The sequence below is a fragment of the Periplaneta americana genome, chromosome 4 (assembly GCF_040183065.1).
Source record: "Periplaneta americana isolate PAMFEO1 chromosome 4, P.americana_PAMFEO1_priV1, whole genome shotgun sequence".
Lineage (NCBI taxonomy): Eukaryota > Metazoa > Arthropoda > Insecta > Blattodea > Blattidae > Periplaneta > Periplaneta americana.
This window is the reverse complement of record NC_091120.1, coordinates 34951924-34973061: the sequence shown is the minus strand read 5'-3', so window position 1 is coordinate 34973061 and position 21138 is coordinate 34951924. Positions and strand designations below refer to the sequence as shown.

The 21138-nt window shown below is 35.1% G+C and overlaps 1 protein-coding gene across 1 annotated transcript in view; it reads left to right on the top strand.

Moving 5' to 3' along the window:
• The window catches only part of LOC138698798 (pickpocket protein 19-like), a 43052-nt gene extending 31806 nt beyond the window's left edge, over positions 1–11246 (top strand). The window contains exons 8-10 of the mRNA XM_069825023.1: positions 19–154; positions 7389–7495; positions 10415–11246. Of these exons, the coding sequence (XP_069681124.1) occupies positions 19–154; positions 7389–7495; positions 10415–10650 (479 nt within the window). The 3' untranslated portion in view covers positions 10651–11246. The remainder of the gene's footprint in view (positions 1–18; positions 155–7388; positions 7496–10414) is intronic.
• The last annotated feature ends 9892 nt before the right edge of the window (positions 11247–21138 follow it).

Here is a 21138-nt window from a genome sequence, read left to right as displayed (position 1 = left end):
CGTGGTTCATTTGTACAGATGTGTTCAACTACGAGATGCCAGACGATGACAATCCCTTCTTCGACGACGAGCAAGACGGCATGCAGTGCTCATGCGCGGCAGACTGCGAGCGCCTGGAGTACACGTCGGAGATATACGTGACTGCCATGACTGGGTAAGTGTGATGTCAATCCCATTCATTTGCGCAATAAGAAATAATTTCTTAAAGCAACGAGTAACTTAATTTGACAATACTGATTTCATTGTCTTTTCTTAGACTTTTTGAGGTTATATATATTTTTGTACAATAATTCGTATAATCGACCGTTTGTATAAAAATCGTAATGTGCATGCGCTAGGTTGCACTGTCTTTTCTTAGACTTTTTGGGGTTTTAATATTTTGTACAATAATTCGTATAATCGACCCTTTCTACAAAAGTCGTAATGTGCATGCGCTAGGTTGCACTGTCTTTTCTTAGACTTTTTGGGGTTATAAATATTTTGTACAATAATTCGTATAATCGACCGTTTGTATAAAAGTCGTAATGTGCATGCCTAGGTAGCACTGTTTTTTCTTAGACTTCTTGGGGTTATAAATATTTTGTACAATAATTCGTATAATAGACCCTTTCTACAAACGTCGTAATGTGCATGCGCTAGGTTGCACTGTCTTTTCTTAGACTTCTTGGGGTTATAAATATTTTGTACAATAATTCGTACAATCGACCGTTTGTATAAAAGTCGTAATGTTCATCCGCTAAGTTGCACTGTCTTTTCTTAGACTGTTTGGGGTTATGAATATTTTTGTACAATAATTCGTATAATCGACCTTTTGTATACAAGTCGTAATGTTCATCCGCTAGGTTGTACTGCCTTTTCTTAGACTTTTTGGGGTTGTAAATATTTTGTACAATAATTCGTATAATCGACCTTTTGTATAAAAGTCGTAATGTGCATGTGCTAGGTTGCACTGCCTTTTCTTAGACTTCTTGTGGTTATAAATATTTTGTACAATAATTCGTATAATCGACCGTTTGTATAAAAGTCGTAATGTGCATGCGCTAGGTTGCACTGCCTTTTCTTAGACTTTTCGGGGTTATAAATATTTTTGTACAATAATTCGTATAATCGACCGTTTGTATAAAAGTCGTAATGTGCATGCGCTAGTTAGCACTGTCTTTTCTTAGACTTCTTGGGGTTATAAATATTTTTGTACAATAATTCGTATAATCGACCTTTTGTATAAAAGTCGTAATGTTCATCCGCTAGGTTGTACTGCCTTTTCTTAGCCTTTTTGGGGTTGTAAATATTTTGTACAATAATTCGTATAATCGACCGTTTGTATAAAAGTCGTAATGTGCATGCGCTAGGTAGCACTGTCTTTTCTTAGACTTCTTGGGGTTATAAATATTTTGTACAATAATTCGTATAATCGACCGTTTGTATAAAAGTCGTAATGTGCATGCGCTAGGTTGTACTGTCTTTTGTTAGACTTTTTGGGGTTATAAATATTTTTGTACAATAATTCGTATAATCGACCCTTTCTACAAAAGTCGTAATGTTCATGCGCTAGGTTGCACTGTCTTTTCTTAGACTTTTTGGAGTTATAAATATTTTGTACAATAATTCGTATAATCGACCCTTTCTACAAAAGTCGTAATGTGCATGCGCTAGGTTGCACTGTCTTTTCTTAGACTTTTTGGGGTTATAAATATTTTGTACAATAATTCGTATAATCGACCGTTTGTATAAAAGTCGTAATGTGCATGCGCTAGGTTGCACTGTCTTTTCTTAGACTTTTTGGGGTTATAAATATTTTGTATAATAATTCGTGGAATCCACCGTTTGCATAAAAGTCGTAATGTGCATGCGCTAGGTAGCACTGTCTTTTCTTATACTTCTTGGGGTTATAAATATTTTATATAATAATTCGTATAATCGACCGTTTGTATAAAAGTCGTAATGTGCATGCGCTAGGTAGCACTGTCTTTTCTTAGACTTCTTGGGGTTATAAATATTTTGTACAATAATTCGTATAATCGACCTTTTGTATAAAAGTCGTAATGTTCATCCGCTAGGTTGTACTGCCTTTTCTTAGCCTTTTTGGGGTTGTAAATATTTTGTACAATAATTCGTATAATCGACCGTTTGTATAAAAGTCGTAATGTGCATGCGCTAGTTAGCACTGTCTTTTCTTAGACTTCTTGGGGTTATAAATATTTTGTACAATAATTCGTATAATCGACCGTTTGTATAAAAGTCGTAATGTGTATGCGCTAGGTAGTACTGTCTTTTCTTAGACTTTTTGGGGTTATAAATATTTTTGTACAATAATTCGTATAATCGACCCTTTCTACAAAAGTCGTAATGTTCATGCGCTAGGTTGCACTGTCTTTTCTTAGACTTTTTGGGGTTATAAATATTTTGTACAATAATTCGTATAATCGACCCTTTCTACAAAAGTCGTAATGTGCATGCGCTAGGTTGCACAAACATTGTTGGTTTACAGATCGTGGCAGGAAACTAACGAGATTTATCTACTGTAAATGCATCTACTCACGCTCACAGGCCAGTTTGTGTATGGGAATGGTACTTTGGTGCTTATCTTAAGGATTATATGTAGACTTACAAGAACAGTAAGTACTATAGTTGAGTCTCGGTCATCCGACATTGCATAAGCAGCCTGTACAGGCTGAAGCACTCGGCGGGCAGATTGCTCTGCATGAGGGTTAACTTTCTTACCTACTAAAACGCACCGAAAGAACTGTAGCGGTGCAAAGGTTTTCATGCATACGTCAAGTAGAGCAGCGATTTATAGGAAAAGGAGACATACTGTCCTTAATATGTGGAAAACATAGGATTATTAAGGGGAAAGACCTACAGGAATGACCATATATGTGTCAAAATTAACATTTTTTAATTTTTAACCTCAAAATAGTTAATAGTATTGATTTCATTTGAGCGAAATTTGAAGATCGTTAGGAAAAAAAAATGCTTTTACGCGAATTTTAAATATGCGTGCTCAAACTTCTCCGTTGCATATCCGGAGTTTGTTTATGTTATATTTTTCGACATTTAATATGTGATATCTGAGACAGTAATAAAGTCGACCTGGTTGGCGAGTTGGTATAGCGCTGGCCTTCTATGCCCAAGGTTGCGGGTTCGATCCCGGGCCAGGTCGGTGGCATTTAAGTGTGCTTAAATGCGAGAGGCTCGTGTCAGTAGATTTACTGGCATGTAAAAGAACTCCTGCGGGACAAAATTCCGGCACATCCGGCGACGCTGATATAATCTCTGCAGTTGCGAGCGTTGTTAAATAAAACATAACATTTGACATTTGACAGTAATAAAATTTTCAGGGCATATTCTTACATCATACATGAATTATTCTGTAAGAGTAAATTGCCAAATTGCAAATTAAAGAATAAGTTAAAAGTAGACGTGCAATATTTCTTTCTTTTCATAAAAATGCAAAATAATTATAAAAACATAAAAATTAAAAATGTGTAAAAATTATCAAACAAAATTGATTAGCAGTCTTCTAGCTTTCATTTAAGACAAGATTTGTGATCCTGTGATACTCTTGAGATACTCATTTTCTTTATAATTCTTCATTTTTTGCATTTTTTGTCTGTGACTGTACCATAAGGGCAAAAGTGAAAATGTTTTATTTAAAATGCTTCATACATTCATACGAAACTAAGTTAGGGAAATAGAGGCTGTACTTAAAATAATATGAGAAAAGAGATTTCCTGTAGGTTCTTCCCCTTAAGAAATAAAGTATTCAGAGACGCTCAATGGAAATGATTCAGCATAAATTAGAGTTCAAATCCAGGAAATTTGCCTGCAGAGTTGCAGCAAAAATTAATTGATTATTCACATAATAATAATAATAATAATAATAATAATAATAATAATAATAATAATAATAATAATAATTTATTTATTTATTTAATCTGGCAGAGCTAAGGCCAGTAGGCCTTCTCTTCCGCCCAGCCAGACTCTAATTCTAATAGAATACAATTGGTTACATAATTATTACATTAATATCTAGACCATAAAACTACATGAAAGTAAATAATGAAAGTTGGATAAGTAATATTAGTGTGACAATAATAAACATTGGTAAGAAATAGTGATGATGATGATGATGATGATGATAATGATGATAATAGTAATAGTAATAATAATAATAATAATGAGATAATTTAAATATTTATTCTGTAATATATATAACCATTAAACATTGAGAAACCTGAAAGAGCTATTATTGTTAAAAAGAATTGTTAGAAAAATATTTCATTAGTCTATTCTTAAATTGGTTTGATGTCTGACAGTCCCTGACATTACTCGGTAGGGAATTCCAAAATCGAGGAACAGCCACAGTGAAAGAAGATGATCATGAGGATACTGCACTGCTGAAATGTACGTGTAATGACAAGGATTACTTTACCTTTTATAATTCCTTGAAGTATGAACTGTGTCCGAGGATTAATAAATTTGCAGCGAAAATTAGTACACTAAGATTTTCAGCATCACGTACGTACCGGTAGATTTTAATGTACCTAACAAAGCCAAGCTTAAGGGCCAAGCCAATCGATCATGATAAGCGCCCTTTGCTTAGATTTGCTTCTTTAAACATTTTGCGAGACGTAATAAGGCTGGTGTGAGACGGAAATATAAGAGGAGATTTTGGCGAAATTTTATCTTGAAAAGTTTATTTTCGCATACCAATATTGCTCTTATCTGAATAATTTCAAGGGAAAAATTGTTCCGGGGCCGGGTATCGATCCCGGGACCTCTGGTTGAACGTACCAGCGCTCTACCACTGAGCTACCCGGGAACTCCACCCGACACCGTCTCAACTTTTCCCTTTATATCCACACAACTCGCCTGGGCTGACGAAACGCAAGAGACCCACAACGAGTGCACACAATGTCTGTGTGACTTGGAATTGTGGTTTTCTATTAACGTACACAGCAACGTATATATTATGCAAATCTAGTCTTTCTGGTGAAGCTCCCTGTAAATCAGATTTGAATAATTTCAAGGGAAAAATTGTTCCGGGGCCGGGTATCGATCCCGGGACCTCTGGTTGAACGTACCAGCGCTCTACCACTGAGCTACCCGGGAACTCCACCCGACACCGTCTCAACTTTTCCCTTTATATCCACACAACTCGCGTGGGCTGACGAAACGCCAGAGACCCACAACGAGTGCACACAATCTGTGTGACTTGGAATTGTGGTTTTCTGTTAACGTACACAGTAACGTATATATTATGCAAATCTAGAGTTCCCGGGTAGCTCAGTGGTAGAGCGCTGGTACGTTCAACCAGAGGTCCCGGGATCGATACCCGGCCCCGGAACAATTTTTCCCTTGAAATTATTCAAATCTGCTTTACAGGGAGCTTCACCTGAAAGACTAGATTTGCTCTTATCTGTCAAAAGTAATTTGAATGCCCAGTACGATATTTCGATATCATATGGTGTCTGCTGCATACTTCTAAGCTTGGATGTGCATTACAACTCGTTGAAATGAAAATTTATATATGCGACTTCATTGTCGCAGGTGTTTAAGTCTCATGTTAAAGTGGGAAACCACCCAATTTACACACTAGGGTAGGCATGTCGCGCGCGGGCATTTCTAGCCTTTGAACAAGGTGTAATAGTAACGTAGAATCTCTTTTAAGTGTATGCCTACATGCGAGTCTGTAAGCGAAGGTCCCTACAATCCCTGTCATTCATTCATAGTGTTCTGCCCAAGGGCACATCTTTCACTGCAAACCCAGCATTCTCCAGTCTTTCCTACTTTCTGCCTTCCTGTTTGTCTCCTCATATTATCCATATATTTTAATGTCGTCTGTCATCTGATATCTTCTTCTACCCCGAACCCTTCTCCCGTTCACCATTCCTTCCAGTGCATCCTTCAAAAGGCAGTTTCTTCTCAACCAGTGACCCAGCCAATTCCTTTTCCTCTTTCTGATCAGTTTTGGCACCATTCTTTCTTCATCCACTCTTTTGTCAGAGAGTACAATATGCCCGTGCTTGTCATCCCTGCACCAGGGAGAAGTATCCATTGTCATTGCAGCAATGTCATTCCTCAGCAGTAATTAACTAATCATTGGTTTTATTTCTCATATATATTTTTTATATTTCTTGGAAATTATTCTTACTTTTTTCATAGATACATTTTGAAATTAGATAATAAATCGGAAAACAATGAGGAAAGATGTTAATATAATACCTAAATATGCAAAATAAAGATACTGTATGTGCATTTAAGGGGAGAGGATGTATTTTTTGGTGAAAAATGAGTAGATTTAAAAAATAATCTTTAAAATACTCTGTGATATGTGTGGAATGCATAGCATAAAATTTTGTGGGTATTTGTGCCCTTATCGGATGTTGAGTCGCCATTTTTAAACTTCCTGCGTTATGGATTTTTAAATCACTCGCCCACTTTTATTGTTGTTTCCGGTAAATTAAATTTTCAAAAAAAAAAAATTTTTTTTTTTCTTTAAAATACTCTTTGATATGTGTGGAATGCATTGCATAACATTTTGTGGGTACGGTATTTGTGCCCTTATCGGATCTTGAGACGTCATTTTTAAACTTCCTGCGCTATGGATTTTTAAATGACACTCCCGTTTTTATCGGTTTCCAGTAACTTCATTTTTTTTGCTACCTTGCCAGACAAAAATGGATATAATTTCTGAACTATTAAAGATACATGCATGCAATTTAGAACACACATTCTTTAGACTATTAAGAAACTTTTCTCTGTAACAGAATTTTGTTAATTGATTTCATTTAAAAAATACGTCAGTTTGTTTGCAAGAAAGGAAATCAGAAAATTGTTATTAAATTTTAATTCTTTATTTTACAAACGTAGGGACTAATATCAAAATTCTGTTACAGACAGTTTGTAGAACATGCCTTTGCAAATATATTGCAAAGACTCTTTGAATCTATCTTTAAAAACGGTTTAGATATATCGGTTTTAGTACAATCCTGCATTGGGTATATTTTTTCAAATTTTGGGCCCCCGAATAATTTTTTTTTTTTCAAAATATTTTTATTTGGTTGAGTTGCCACAGGTATGAGCTCTCTACATACAAATAATTAATATTGTACACCAAATAGGAAAAAAGTTTTAAAAAATACCATCCTCTCCCCAAGAGGGGAAGCCCTCGAAATACGCATTTATGCAAAGTAGTTGGCTTCTTTCGAAATTAAAAACCATGATCGGCAAAGATCAACTTTTATATTTTCAATATGCCATATCAATAGAAACATGCAATTGTATGAACTTTCGCGGTTTAATAATGATATAGTGTGACTTATTTGTATTGAACTATTTTCGAAACCGCGGTATATAAAATTACTCTTAACCCTTTATTCTCGCAGAAGTACGAGAGCTTCGGAAGACTATGTGCAGCTAGACATCCACTTTAAGCAGCCCGCAATGGTCAAGTACCGCACAGACGTGGTGTTTGGCTGGCTCGACCTGACAGGTAACTTAGCATGACTGTCTTACCTCTACTTACGCAACTGTTGTACTCACCTTCTCATCTCCGTTAATACATAGGCCCACTTACGGTGATACTGGATTACGTAATATGTCATTAAGCGAGCGATCAAGAAAATGACATGACGCTTGCAAATTATTCACCATCGACTTCATCAGTGTTATAATTTATTATTATTATTATTATTATTATTATGATTATTATTATTATTATAATACTTCAAGCTATAGGCTCTTAAACCTGTTGCGGGTCATTATTTTTGCTGCCATCTTTTTCATGGTCGAACAATACTTCTATTTCCTTTTGGGAGAATATTAAGCAACCATTTTGGGTAGTCTACTTTGGTCCATTCGTTGTATGTGATCTCACCAATTTCACTGATATTGAACAACAGGCTGCGGACTCCCAAATTTTGTCTAATTTTATCATTTCTGATTCGATCTAATCATGTCACTCACTCCTGAGATACTTCGGAGAAATCTCATTTTCTGCGGTCTGTAATCTACTTTTATCCTTCTCCGTCATGGTCCAAGTCTCACTTCCATAGAGTCTTGTAGGTATTGCCATTACTTTATATAATTTAATATGGTTGTTCTTTCTTGTTTTATTACGGAGTGTTCCTCTCATAGTATCGCATATAACGGATTTCTCACGTACAACGCAACTCGAGGTCTCCGGCGTTGCTCGGAAAGCATTAGCTTGGCAGGAAGGCAGCACTCACCGATTGCACAGCTGGCGGCCTCCCCCGTTTTTCGTAACACGATTAGTCTTGCAGGCGCCTTAGCTGTAAACAGAGCGTATTACTCAGCCTCGTTCAGTTTCGTTTGCTGTGTGATTGAGTACACGTTTGTTCATTTTTATTGTGTGAAGTTTCGTTCACTGTGTTATACACTAGGGAGCAACGAGTATTGATTGTGTTAAATTATGCAAGAACAGAGTAGTATGTGAAATGTCAGCTTGCTTTTATACAGAAATTTCCCGACGAACATGTTCCCAATAAATCGACGATATGTATGCATTTATTCACACTGCAAATGGGTATATACCCGGTGGCAGTGGTAACTAATTACACTCAATAATGACAATAATATACACAATTAATAAAAAATTAATAATAATACTAATAATAATTAATAATAATAATCTGTGCATCCAAAATACGGTCGATTAGCGCCTCTCTCATTTCCCCCTTCCTTTGCTATACAAAGTCTTTCATCCAAGCTCATAGACAGTAAGTACTCTTCGATATGGTACCCTTCTGTTCGGAAAGCGTCGTTCATATTCAGCGACGGCACGCAAGGAACTTCCATCGCACAAACCATAAACATACACAATATCGGCGTATTCTGTATAAAGCATCTTGAAAAACACAACTTAACACTTTCGATAACTGTACCTGTATAACTACTGTATTGTAGGTAGCTGACGGAATTGCTGTGAATTGATGATAGTGTAGGCTATTTTTGTTATCTGTGGGTTCTGTGTCATTGCATCAGACAAGGGCAGGCGATTGGACATTTGTAATGTCCCACCACCCGGTTTGTTTCTGTTATCTACATCGCTCACAATGCAGATTCCAATGTTACGTCATTCATTGCGATCTTGACCTTGTCTCACGTCTCACGACAACAGCATATGGTAACGTCTGATTCACATTGGGGCGAGACGTTTTACCAAAAAAATGCATCTAGCTCCGTCATCTTTCGAAAACGGACCTATGTTCATATGAACTTTTTCACTCAAAATGGCCTAAGATATCGTATCTAATTTTTTTACCTTTCCTCGTAAATCACTCTGTCTATGTGGAGAAATAGATATTTGTAGCCAATTAATTGAAGAATAACATGGTATATGTATGCAATTGCAATAAAACAAACCTTGAACGACAAAGAGAAATGTGGCGCATTACTTATTGGACGATCCACGTATTAGGAGCATCTCATTTAATTTGTTTCCTCCAAGTGCATCAGAGTAGGAGTGTGTTACGGACACACATGTTAAAATTATATTATTTTGTTTGCAGGTTTGCTACACTCGGCTTACAGCTTCATTTCTCAAACATTCCTAATCACGAAATTAAATGTAATTTTAACACTTGGATCATAAATAATTATTTATATTTCATATGCATCATCGGATTAAAAAATCATCCTCTATATTTCTTAGAAGTTTTTTAAATCCACGTTGTTCACTTTCTCCGATGGGCTCTTACTTCTTCAGGTCTCGATTTCGTCGACATCCGTCTGCAATAAATATTGTTTCCTGAGTGGACAACCCTCCCCCAGGGTCTTGAAATGAATTTAAATGATTTTCAAAAACCATGCGAGAATTTCGTTCAATATTAGTCATTCTTTAAATGAGTCCTGTTCTGTCCATGCAGCTTTCATTAAGCAAGTTAAAAAAATTGTTACCGTATGTTTGATTACCTACAAGTTTATGAAGCATAGGAAATACAATTAAACTGTTTTTGATCAGGACAAACGGCTTCAAGTCTGGATAACTCTGCTTTCCGTTAAAACTCACTCCTCGTGGTTCCATCTCTCTTTGATTGATTTATTTGTTTGGTTTTTGTTTTCTTCTTACTTTTTTATTTTGTTTTTAGTTTGTTTTTTATTTTTATTTTTTTAATTTTATTTTTTTGTTTATAACGTGACTCGTACATACTGAATATAAACAAAATTCTTCCAATAGTTAAAAGAAATTTACTACTACACATTGACAGACATACCGCATGTCCGAAATCAGTTCCTTGGTATTAGAGATGCTGAAAATATTATTTCGTGAAAGACTGTAATTTATTTTTTATTTTTTTTTTTCCCCCACAGTATCTCTATAAACTTAGTTTTTTCATACGTCGTATTATGGGAAAATAAAAACAAATGATCGTGGTGTGATTTTTTGCAGTGTCTCTGGGGGGCATCGCCGGTCTGTTTCTAGGCTTCTCGTTGCTCAGCGGTGCGGAGTTCGTCTATTTCCTCACATTTCGGATGTTCGGTCTCTGGAAACAAGAAAGAAGCAAAACGCGCTACACCCAGCAGGTCACGCCTTTCCACATCTTCCAGCAGAGATCTAACCAACTGCATAAATCAGACTATACGGACAAGTCGATCAAAAGGATTTTACCTCAGCCGTACTATTAACAAACTACTTCAAATATACTTTATGCTCGACCATGCCGAAATGTAGTAATTATACACCTGGTAGCAGTCCTTTAATGCATGTCATTAAAGTACACCTATTCATTACAGTTCAGGTTTTCGATTATTCTCGGATATGCAATAGAAAGACGAGGGAAACGTCACGGAGGCTGGAAATCCAATACTGTCGCAGAAGGTTATGTTCTGTTACTATAATAATTAGCGTCAATTGTAAATAATATTCAAATAAATTCAATTTGTCATCTCGTTTTTCAATTCTAAATCAATTTCCAGGTTATATATTCTCTGCATTACATCAAGGTCAATGACATTATTGTTCCTCGGAAAAAAATCAATACTTTCGCGTCTGCGCACATCTCTCAATTCAAGAGCTATGAACAAGGTCACTTCCGATCTTCTGTCAAATACAAATAAAATGTATGTTGTTATGTTATGTTTTATTTAACGACGCTCGCAACTGCAGAGGTTATATCAGCGTCGCCGGATGTGCCGGAATTTTGTCCCGCAGGAGTTCTTTTACATGCCAGTAAATCTACTGACATGAGCCTGTCGCATTTAAGCATACTTAAATGCCATCGACCTGGCCCGGGATCTAAATAAAATGTATACTTCTGAATAATTTAAAGTTAGAAATATGGTCGAGCATAAAAAGTCGTATGAAACTTGCCTATGATGGTAATTAAGATGCTCGTATGAAAATTATGAAACTAGCGCAAGCGAGTTTCATAAACAAACATACTCGCGTCTTAATTACTATCATTATAGGCTCGTTGCATAATGTACTATTATGCTCGACCATGCCGAAATGTAGTAATTATACACCTGGTAGCAGCCCTTTAATGGACCTCATTAAAGTACACCTATTCATTAAAGTTCAGGTGTTCCACCAATCAGAAAACACCATTGTAGCAATATGAAAGCGCAAGTATCGATTATTCTCGGATATGCAATCGAAAGACAACTAGCGAAACGTCACGGAGGCTGGAAATCTAATACTGTCGCAGAAGGTTATGTTCTGTTACTATAATAATTAGAATTAATTGTAAATAATATTCAAATAAATTCAATTTGTCATCTCGTTTTTCAATGTCTAAATCAATTTCAAGGTTATATCAAGATTAATGTTCATTTTACTCTCTAGATTATATCAAGGTCAATGACATTTGTTCCTCGGAAAAAATCAATGCTTTCGCGTCTGCGCACATTTCACAATTTACGAGATATTGCACAAGGTCAGTTCCGCTCCCCAGTCAGATAAGAATAACATGAATACTTATGAATAATTTCAAGTTAGAAATATGGTCGAGCATAAAAAGTCGTATGAAACTTGTCTATAATGGTAATTAAGACGCTCGTATGAAAATTATGAAACTCGCTTGCGCTCGTTTCATAAACATACTTGCGTCTTAATTACTACCATTATAGGCTCGTTCCATAATGTACTATTATGGGTCCATTAGGATGGAGAATGGTGTTTTTAAGTATACTGACGGTTAAAATATGCAGAGTTGAAGGAATACTGTTTAAGAACGAAATTTCACCATTATAAATTACAACTGTGTTTTATTGGTGCATACAGATTAAAAGGACGATGTTAAAAAATCTGAAACAGATAAAATAGTTTTGAAGATTCTAGGTATAGAAATAAATTAAGACAAGATACTCATAGAAGGAGTGGTCACAGATTTACAGATGGATCCCTTATATATAAATCCTCCTTTACAAATATATACCTTGTTCAAGTTGCCTGTCAAAATATAACTCACTGACCGATATTAATAACGAGACTGAGTGATTGAAAATACGGAGTACAAAAAACAATGATGTCTATCTATCCGCAGGCACCAAAAAAAAAAAAAATTCACATTACAAACTTCACCCCAGCTTCTTGGAACATGAGCTTAACTTTTGGCAGTTTATTGTTCAATTGGTATTTATTTTGTTAATGGTAGGTGTATATAATTTATTTGTTGGATTTTCCCATATGTCACCGATCTCTAGGATGTACAGACAACTCGTAATCATATTTTCACTCTTCTTTAATATTTCATATTAATTTTGATTGGCGTGACAAAATCATCGATAAAAGTCACACACATTTATAAATATCATTTAAGCTAATTTCTATGCGAAAAAATTAGAAGAGGATGTTTGTAAAACTTTTAGTTTATGTCGAATGAATCGGTTTCATTTAAATACCTTAATCGCCAAAGCAACTGCAGGTACTAAGAATAATAAACAATTTAATAGGCTAAATTCTAAAAAATAATCACAAACTAAATCAGTGTATCTGTTGGAAAAGTAGAAGTTAAGTTATGTTTTATTTAACGACGCTCGCAACTGCAGAGGTTATATCAGCGTCGCCGGAATTTTGTCCCGCAGGAGTTCTTTTACATGCCATAAATCTACTGACATGAGCACACTTAAATGCCATCGACCTGGCCCGGAATCGAACCCGCAACCTTGCGAAAAGTACATAATTTTGTAGTTATTTACAGAATTCTCACATGAAAGGCAGTCGAGTACCATCCCTACTCTCGTGCTAGAAAAAGATAACGTAATATCATGGATAAATATATAATAGGATGCGAAACTTAATGAGTTTCCCGTAACACATACTAGAGGCGCTGTTGTAGAAATTGATCTTGCTGCCATCTATTTCTGGGAGGGGCGTTATTACATCTAGCAGCGCACCAAGTAGCGAAAAGAGTAATTACTCCATGCATTTAGCAGCGCACCTGGTGACGAAAATGTTAAACTGTGCAGAAAGTATTCCCTCCCTCCCTCATCGATATTCAAAACTAACCCAATTTAAAATAAAACATTTGTATTCATAGACATTCTTAGCGCGGGCTTTCGGTGGATGATCAGCGAACTAACGTTTTTCGTATTCATAAACCAGTGTCAGCGATATGATATGATATGATATGATATGATATGATATGATATGATATGATATGAATCCTCTTTAGAACGCTCGTAGCCCGGGCTAGCGAAATGTCTATGAATAGCACCCTTACGGTTTTATTCCTCACAGCATCTTCTACTGAAAATTCTTACCGGAGCCAACAGGAAGATAAAAGAGACGATGTGTTTTACACTACCCGATTAAAATATAACCAGACAGAGACAAAAAATAAAGCAAAAGGTTAGATAATTGGGATTGTATTCTTTGGGTATGGAAAAGTCTGCAAAAACTACTTAAATAGTTCAATTTATTATATTACTATTACTTTACAATACATTCAACAACACTATTTTTACAACGTCCATAAACATCACTGTTTAACATACACTGCTTATACACACCCGTATCACTTTATGTTCACTTATTAGCAAGTTTCAGTCCGCCATCTTCATCTTCGACTCTCCCGTACAGCAATATCTCGAACGGATAAATAGAGAACTTTCGGTAATGTACCCAACACGTACTTCTAATATTCACCACCTAAGACGGTGGGCGCTGATCACCTTATTTCAAACCCCCACATCCAGATGGTGCTGACCGCAGTTTCGCATCCTATTATATATTTATCCATGGTAATATTTTAAATCAGCAGCTTGAACTTCGCCAAACAGAGATGCACAAGGGCATATTTATAGAACCATTGATTTATCGAATGAATTGGTTTCATTTAAATACGTTATTACGCCAAAGCAACTGCAGGTACTGAGAATAATAAACAATTTAGTAAATTCTAGAAAAAAATCACAAACTAAATCAGTGAATCTGTTGGAAAAGTAGATAATTTTGTAGTTAATTGCAGAATTCTCACATGAATGGCAGTCGAGTACCACCCCTACTCTCGTGCTATAAAAAATAACATAATATTTTAAATCAGCAGCTCGAACTTAGCCAAATGCACGTATTAATTTTCTTTATGCTCGACCATGCCGAAATGTAGTAATTATACACCTAGTAGTAACCCTTTAATGCGCCTCATTAAAGTACACCTATTCATTATAATTCAGTTGTTCAGCCAATGACAAATCACCTTTGTACCGTTATAAACCCGCCAGTATCGATTATTCTCGGATATGCAATCGAAAGACAATTAGCGAAAAGTCACGGAGGCTGGAAATCCAATACTGTCGCAGAAGGTTATGTTCTGTTACTATAATAATTAGCGTTAATTATAAATAATATTCAAATAAATTCCATTTTTTCATCTCGTTTTTCAATTCTAAATCAATTTCCAGGTTATACCAAGACTAATGTTCTCTAGGTTATATCAAGGTCAATGATATTCGTGCATTGGAAAAAATCAATACTTTCGCGTCTGTACACATCTCACAATTCAGGTCAGTTCCGTTCGTCACTTACATAACCATAATTTCAAGTTGGAGATATGGTCGAGCATAAAAAGTCGTATGAAACTTGCCTATAATGGTAATTAAGACGCTCGTATGAAAATTATGAAACTCGCTTGCGCTAATTTCATAAACAAACATACTCGCGTCTTAATTACTGCCATTATAGGCTCATTGCATAATGTACTATTATGATCTTTCATTGTAAACCGCTGTTTACCGAAGTGCCTCTTTCTGGGTTCATCAATCGTCGCTTTAGAAAAGGATATGAGAAGAATAAAATTAACAATCGCCAATAAGCTAACGATTAATTTAATAATATGTATCTAGTCAGCGATGTATGCAATAGAGGGGGAAAGGAACTGGCCACCCTACCCCATTATCTCCTACCCCATAGTTGTCTCATGAGTGATGGCTTGTTGGTGTCACTTGTGGGGTCCAGTCCTGTCTTCGGACAGCTGACTAAACAACAGTTTAGCCAACACTACAGTCAGACAGCGAATATAATCGGAGCCATGGTTATCTAGATAACTATGAGATTCACTGCCTGCTATATAGAGATCTTGCTCCATGACGTCACATTCGTTTTCAGGACCTCACGAAAGGACAGTAAAATGTCTTATTTCCTGTAATAAGGAGAAACTTTGATCAAACAATGTATCCTTTCTCCCCAGTTTTATTAAGTGTGTATTTAAAAAAAAGAAAATATAGCGGATGCTCCCTATTTTATCATGTTGTGAATGATACTCATGTTATAGTTCATTTTCAGAAAGACACATACAATCGTGATGCGAGAATGAAAATGTTCTATATGCATTTTCCATAATGTTTCAGGAGAAAGCCTTGAAGTTTGAATTAAAAAGGACTTGTCATTTTTAATTCAGTTCGTCTGAAATTTTGTCATGTGCTTTGAATAAGGGAGGACAGTCTGTGATAGTCTGTGTGTGCTGAATTGATCATTTTTCAGATAGAATCTTTTTAAGTTGAAAATAATTTTTCAAGTGAGAAGTCGAATAGGACCTGTTATGGTTATAACTAAACTTGTAATGTTGCGGACCGATAGGATGCGTCACTGTGGTTTCAAGATGACTATCCGTTCACCAGTCAGTATAGGGATATCCTGAACTAGCACCAACAGATAGCGCATGTGTACTATGAGGGATGCACTTTGCGTGAGAATTTGTTTTTCGGTATATAAACATTGAGGATATACGTATTGTATTAGTATATTAAATACTCTTAAAAACAACTAAAAATGGCAAATTTTTGTTAAGTTCCTATATGTAAACACCAGGGAAAACTTTTTGTGTTTAATCAGATCCCGAAATATTCTGAATATATGCTTTAAATCTTAAAAAATATAAGTAATTAAATTGCGCCTCGAAAGTGCTAGCTATTAAATAAAAGTAACTACTTCAAGTAAGGAATTGCTGACTACAGTTTCATTTTGGAAGAGGAAAAAGAACAATTAATAAAAACATATGCAACCTCGACAGCAAGCTATGTTAGCTTAGATTATATGTAGTAGTTGTAGGAGTCTCCGAAGTTTACGCCTGAAGTAAACTCTCGATAAACTGGGATGTTTATTATCCAGGACGATCCGTAGTGGAACCCATTTCGTGAATAATGTTTTTAATGTACTGTACCCTAATTATTAAAACCATGTTTTAACTTCAAATTTTCAAACTCATCCTACATAGTATTCAAAACTGCATGTCCTTAGCCTACAAAACACACAACTAATCGTGATACTACTGCTATCATATTATATCATCCTATTAAAAATTGCATTTGATCTTTCTGCAACTACAGAAAAAAATACAAGGAATTCAATCTCGATAGTATCTTCCCTATAAAAAAACACATTGGTGGCTGCATATCCTGTTTTTAGCGTACGGTTCTTAAATACTAATTATTAAAGAGGGCAATAACACTTTGGACATATTTCCTATTTTTTTATTCGTGTATATTGTTCTCAAAGTTCTCGTTTAGTTTCATGAACATTCAATTTATTCGTATTTATATTCTGCATACTGCAGATTTCCCCACCCATCTCGGGGAATCGCTGAATATTATACAGGTTTACGTTATTATTTATTGTAAATTAAATTAAATTATGAGGTAAGAAAATATTGAATTATATTAAATTATACTAGGTTATACAAAATAACTGTAAATATGATTTTGACACGCACAGAAAACCAACAAGCGGGAAAACGTAGTCAACTGAGGCATATGACAAAACATAGCCCTACAACATTGTGCGCCGCATGGAACGCTCCTGCCATCTGACGGTAAAACTTCGCATAAGATATCCCTATTCTAGCATGCATAAACTGTGTACCTGCTGAATAATAATGCCGAAGATTAAAGGTTTTCAGGCGCATATTTTGCAGCCTAATTTGGTGAGTGCTTTGATGTGAATGACGGGAACATTACATGTAAATTATCTAATACAAACATACGAGGTGACAAGCGATATTATATACATATACATTGTAACATAAGAAAAGAAAGGAGCAAACTCAGACTCACGAATAATTCTATGATAATTCTTCTGCACATAACGAAAAGTACAAAAAATATATCTTTGTAATGCTATGAAGCGCATATTTACTTTTAGAGCTGTCCAGATTTGTTTATGTGCACCTTGATATTCGCGCAATCACTAGCAGAACCAAGTCAATGTCCTCGTACTAGCTAACGTCCCCGGCCTATGAAATATGCTGCAGTCAACTTGTGTAATCTGTCCCCAACATTACGAACCTAGTTATAACTTACGAAAAGAAAATGAGAAGGTTGGAAGTTAACACAATTATGACATCAGAAGACATATATATTAACAATATTTGAGAGGTGAATTAAAAATTAATACTTAGAACTAAATCGATAGATTAATCGAGCTTTGATCGAGTTGAAAAATGTACTGTAATACACAATTATTGTTAAATTTAACTTGTGTTCGGTGATAAGCATAACTATTAAATGTTGTATATCTGTATATATTGTATCGTTATATTACAAAACAACTATATTAATTACTTACTAACATATTTATTATGAGGCTTATAATTTATTGTGTCAATTTCTTCGAGAATTTTTGAGACAAACATAAATAATAAAAAGTATGAAGACTCACCTAGTTAATACTGCTTCATCCATGTTTTTAAACATGTGAGTGCATTCACATGCTCCGAATTAAGTGGCGCTCTACGTTTAATAACAATATTTCCTCCATCACTAAACACGAAAAAACTTTTTTTTTCTGTTATGCTCTTCTCCACGATCGTTCAATTTAAATCCAAATGTTTCACCGAGTTTACCTCTCAAATTCTAATATGACATAATGGAGGTTACACTTTTCACAGACCACAGAAAACTGATTTTTTTCTTTATCAAACTAAACGCACAACCATCATGTACAAACTCGGCACAGAAACTGCAACTGCAAAACTACAGCGGTCGAAACAGAAGACTGGCCCCTATTGTAATCCGAATTATCAGATTTTAGAAGAAGAAGATAATTACGCTCTCACAGTGTAGACATGGCTATTTTATAAGGAATGGGGGGGGAACGAATCCCAGAAAAGTATGTATTTCATATGTTAGGAAGATGAGCTGATAACAAGGTGGACGTTTTCTTGGAAAACCATAAACTTAATCAAGGTTTCGTATTGTGTTTCAACTTTCAATAGAGGTTGATCAGGTCACTGTAATATCTCCATACCTTTCTGAAGTGTTTGTGCAAAGATTTTCCCTACGCTATCTGGTTTACAGTCAGAAAATAAACGTACTATTGTGCTTTTAAGTAAGCAATTTCCGAGAGAGAAATATTGTCGGAATTTTTAGTATGAGTTTGTATTAACAAAATAGTAATTAATATCAACTACAACCGATTAATTTTAATCGACTCGATTATTCGATTAAATATTTTTGATCGATTAGTCTTACAACAGAAAATAAAAAGGAAGAATAAAGATAAAAAGGAAACGAAAGAGAAACGAAAATAGAAAGGAAGAAAGATAAAAAGGAAAAGAGAGAAAGATAAAAATGAAGAAAGAAAGATAAAGAGAAAAGGAGAGAGAAAGAAAGGAAGAAAGAAAGATAAAAAAGGAAGAACGAGAGAAAGGAAAAGAGAAAGAAAGAAATATAGAAAGGAAGAAAGAAAGCTAAAAAGGAAGGAAAAAAGGTAACAAGAAAGAAAGAAACATAAAAAGGAAACGAGAGAGAAAGAAAGATAAAAAGAAAGAAAGATAAAAAGGAAAAGAGAGAAAGAAAGAAAGATGTAAAAGGGAGAGAGAAAGAAAGATAGAAAGGAAGAAAAAAGATAAAAAGGAAGAAAGAGAGAAAGGAAGAGAGAAAGATAAAAAAGGAAGAAAGAAAGAAAAAGGAAGAAAGAGAGAGAGAAAGAAATATAGAAAGGAAGAAACAAAGATAAAAACAAAGAAAGATAAAAAGGAAGAGAGAGAAAGGAAACGAGAAAGAAAGATAAAAAGGATGGAAGAAAGAAAGATAAAAAAGGAAGAGAGATAAAAAAGGAAGAAAGATATAAAGGAAGAAAGATAAAAAGGAAGAAAGAAAGAAAGAGACAGAGGAGCAAAGGAAGAAAGAAAGAAAAAAGAAAAGAAGAAAGAAAGAACGAAGGATTAAATGAATAAAAAAATGAAAGAACGGAATTTTTAGTATGAGTTTGTATTTACAAAATAGTAATTAATATCAACTACAACCGATTAATTTTAATCGATTCGATTATTCGATTAAATATTTTTGATCGATTAGTCTTACAACAGAAATTGATCGATTAATCGATTAAATCCCACAACACTAGTAGAAAGAGAATGGCAATAGGGAGTTATGTGTTGTGTGAAATGTCACACGAATCACGGAATAACCAGCTTTATTTCATCTTCGAGTGCTGATTTTGATGAAAAGTAAACCTATATTTTAGTACAGGGACATCATTTTATTTTTACTTCAATTTTTATTGTACCTGAGTTTTTGCATGTACTTCACTCCCACCCCTTCTACTAGTAAACTTCCAACCGTTCACGACACAGAGCCGAGGGCGCGTAAGCAGTACTGAGTTACTGAGTATAGTACGTTCCATAAATATGTTCGCGTTTTCCAATGACGAAAGAGTTTCAATATTGAATCATATTTTCGCACAGATACTGTCGTCCGTTTGCCTACGTCGTATCCCGGTTTCCCCCACTTGTTTTTGTTCGCCCCTCTGTAAAGTCTAGTAGGTGGGCTATCTTAGCTCTTTTCTGAAAACATTAATTTCTGTTATGAATTGGACGTCTACGTAATATTATGCAACTGTTTAAAATAACTTAAATAAAAGGGCCTCGTTAAATAATTAACTGTCACGTGATCCCCCCCCTTTCTATAACCCTGCGACAAAACCACTTGAACGGACAGTAGATAGCATTTCTGAGTAATTTTATCTTTTTGGATCGGGCAGAAGAGAAGATTGAATTTATAGTACGTAAGGTACTCTTTTATAGAGTAGGTACAGAATTATTTCAACATGAGTTACGAGTACGAAGGACGAAACTGGTAATCGGAATTAGGTACAATAGTCTATTGTGCGATAATATGCACAAAAGAACTGAAGCCTGTATCGAAATGAACAGCCACCATTTTCAAAAATTGTGTTTAAATATTCATATTATGATTATTTTTCAATTTAACTTCATTCTCTATATTGTATGCTAATGTGCTGTAAGAATATAATATACACTGCATAATTAATACGTTCGAATGGATAGCTCAATTCGTGAGTTAAGTGTTAATACAGTACTGTATTTTGATTAAACAAAAACCTAATGAAAATTATCAAACTCAAAATTCCGACATTTCCTAGTTTACATAAATGGATGAACTACTTTTCTTCCCTCCTATACCTAGTAAAGTGATTTGTATTTTACGCCAGTATCATCGAACTCCAGTCGTGGAAGGGGTAGCAAACGGTATTTCCGGTTTCAATCGTTAATAGAAAGGTATAGCCAGGATAATATTAAAAATGTTAGTAAAAATAAAATGATGTCCCTGTGTTTCTATGCATGTGCCTCAAAGGCATGGTACATAATCATCGGAAGAACTTTGCTTTTTATATAATCTTTACATCGTTAGAACATTCCTTGCATGAAGGCAAAG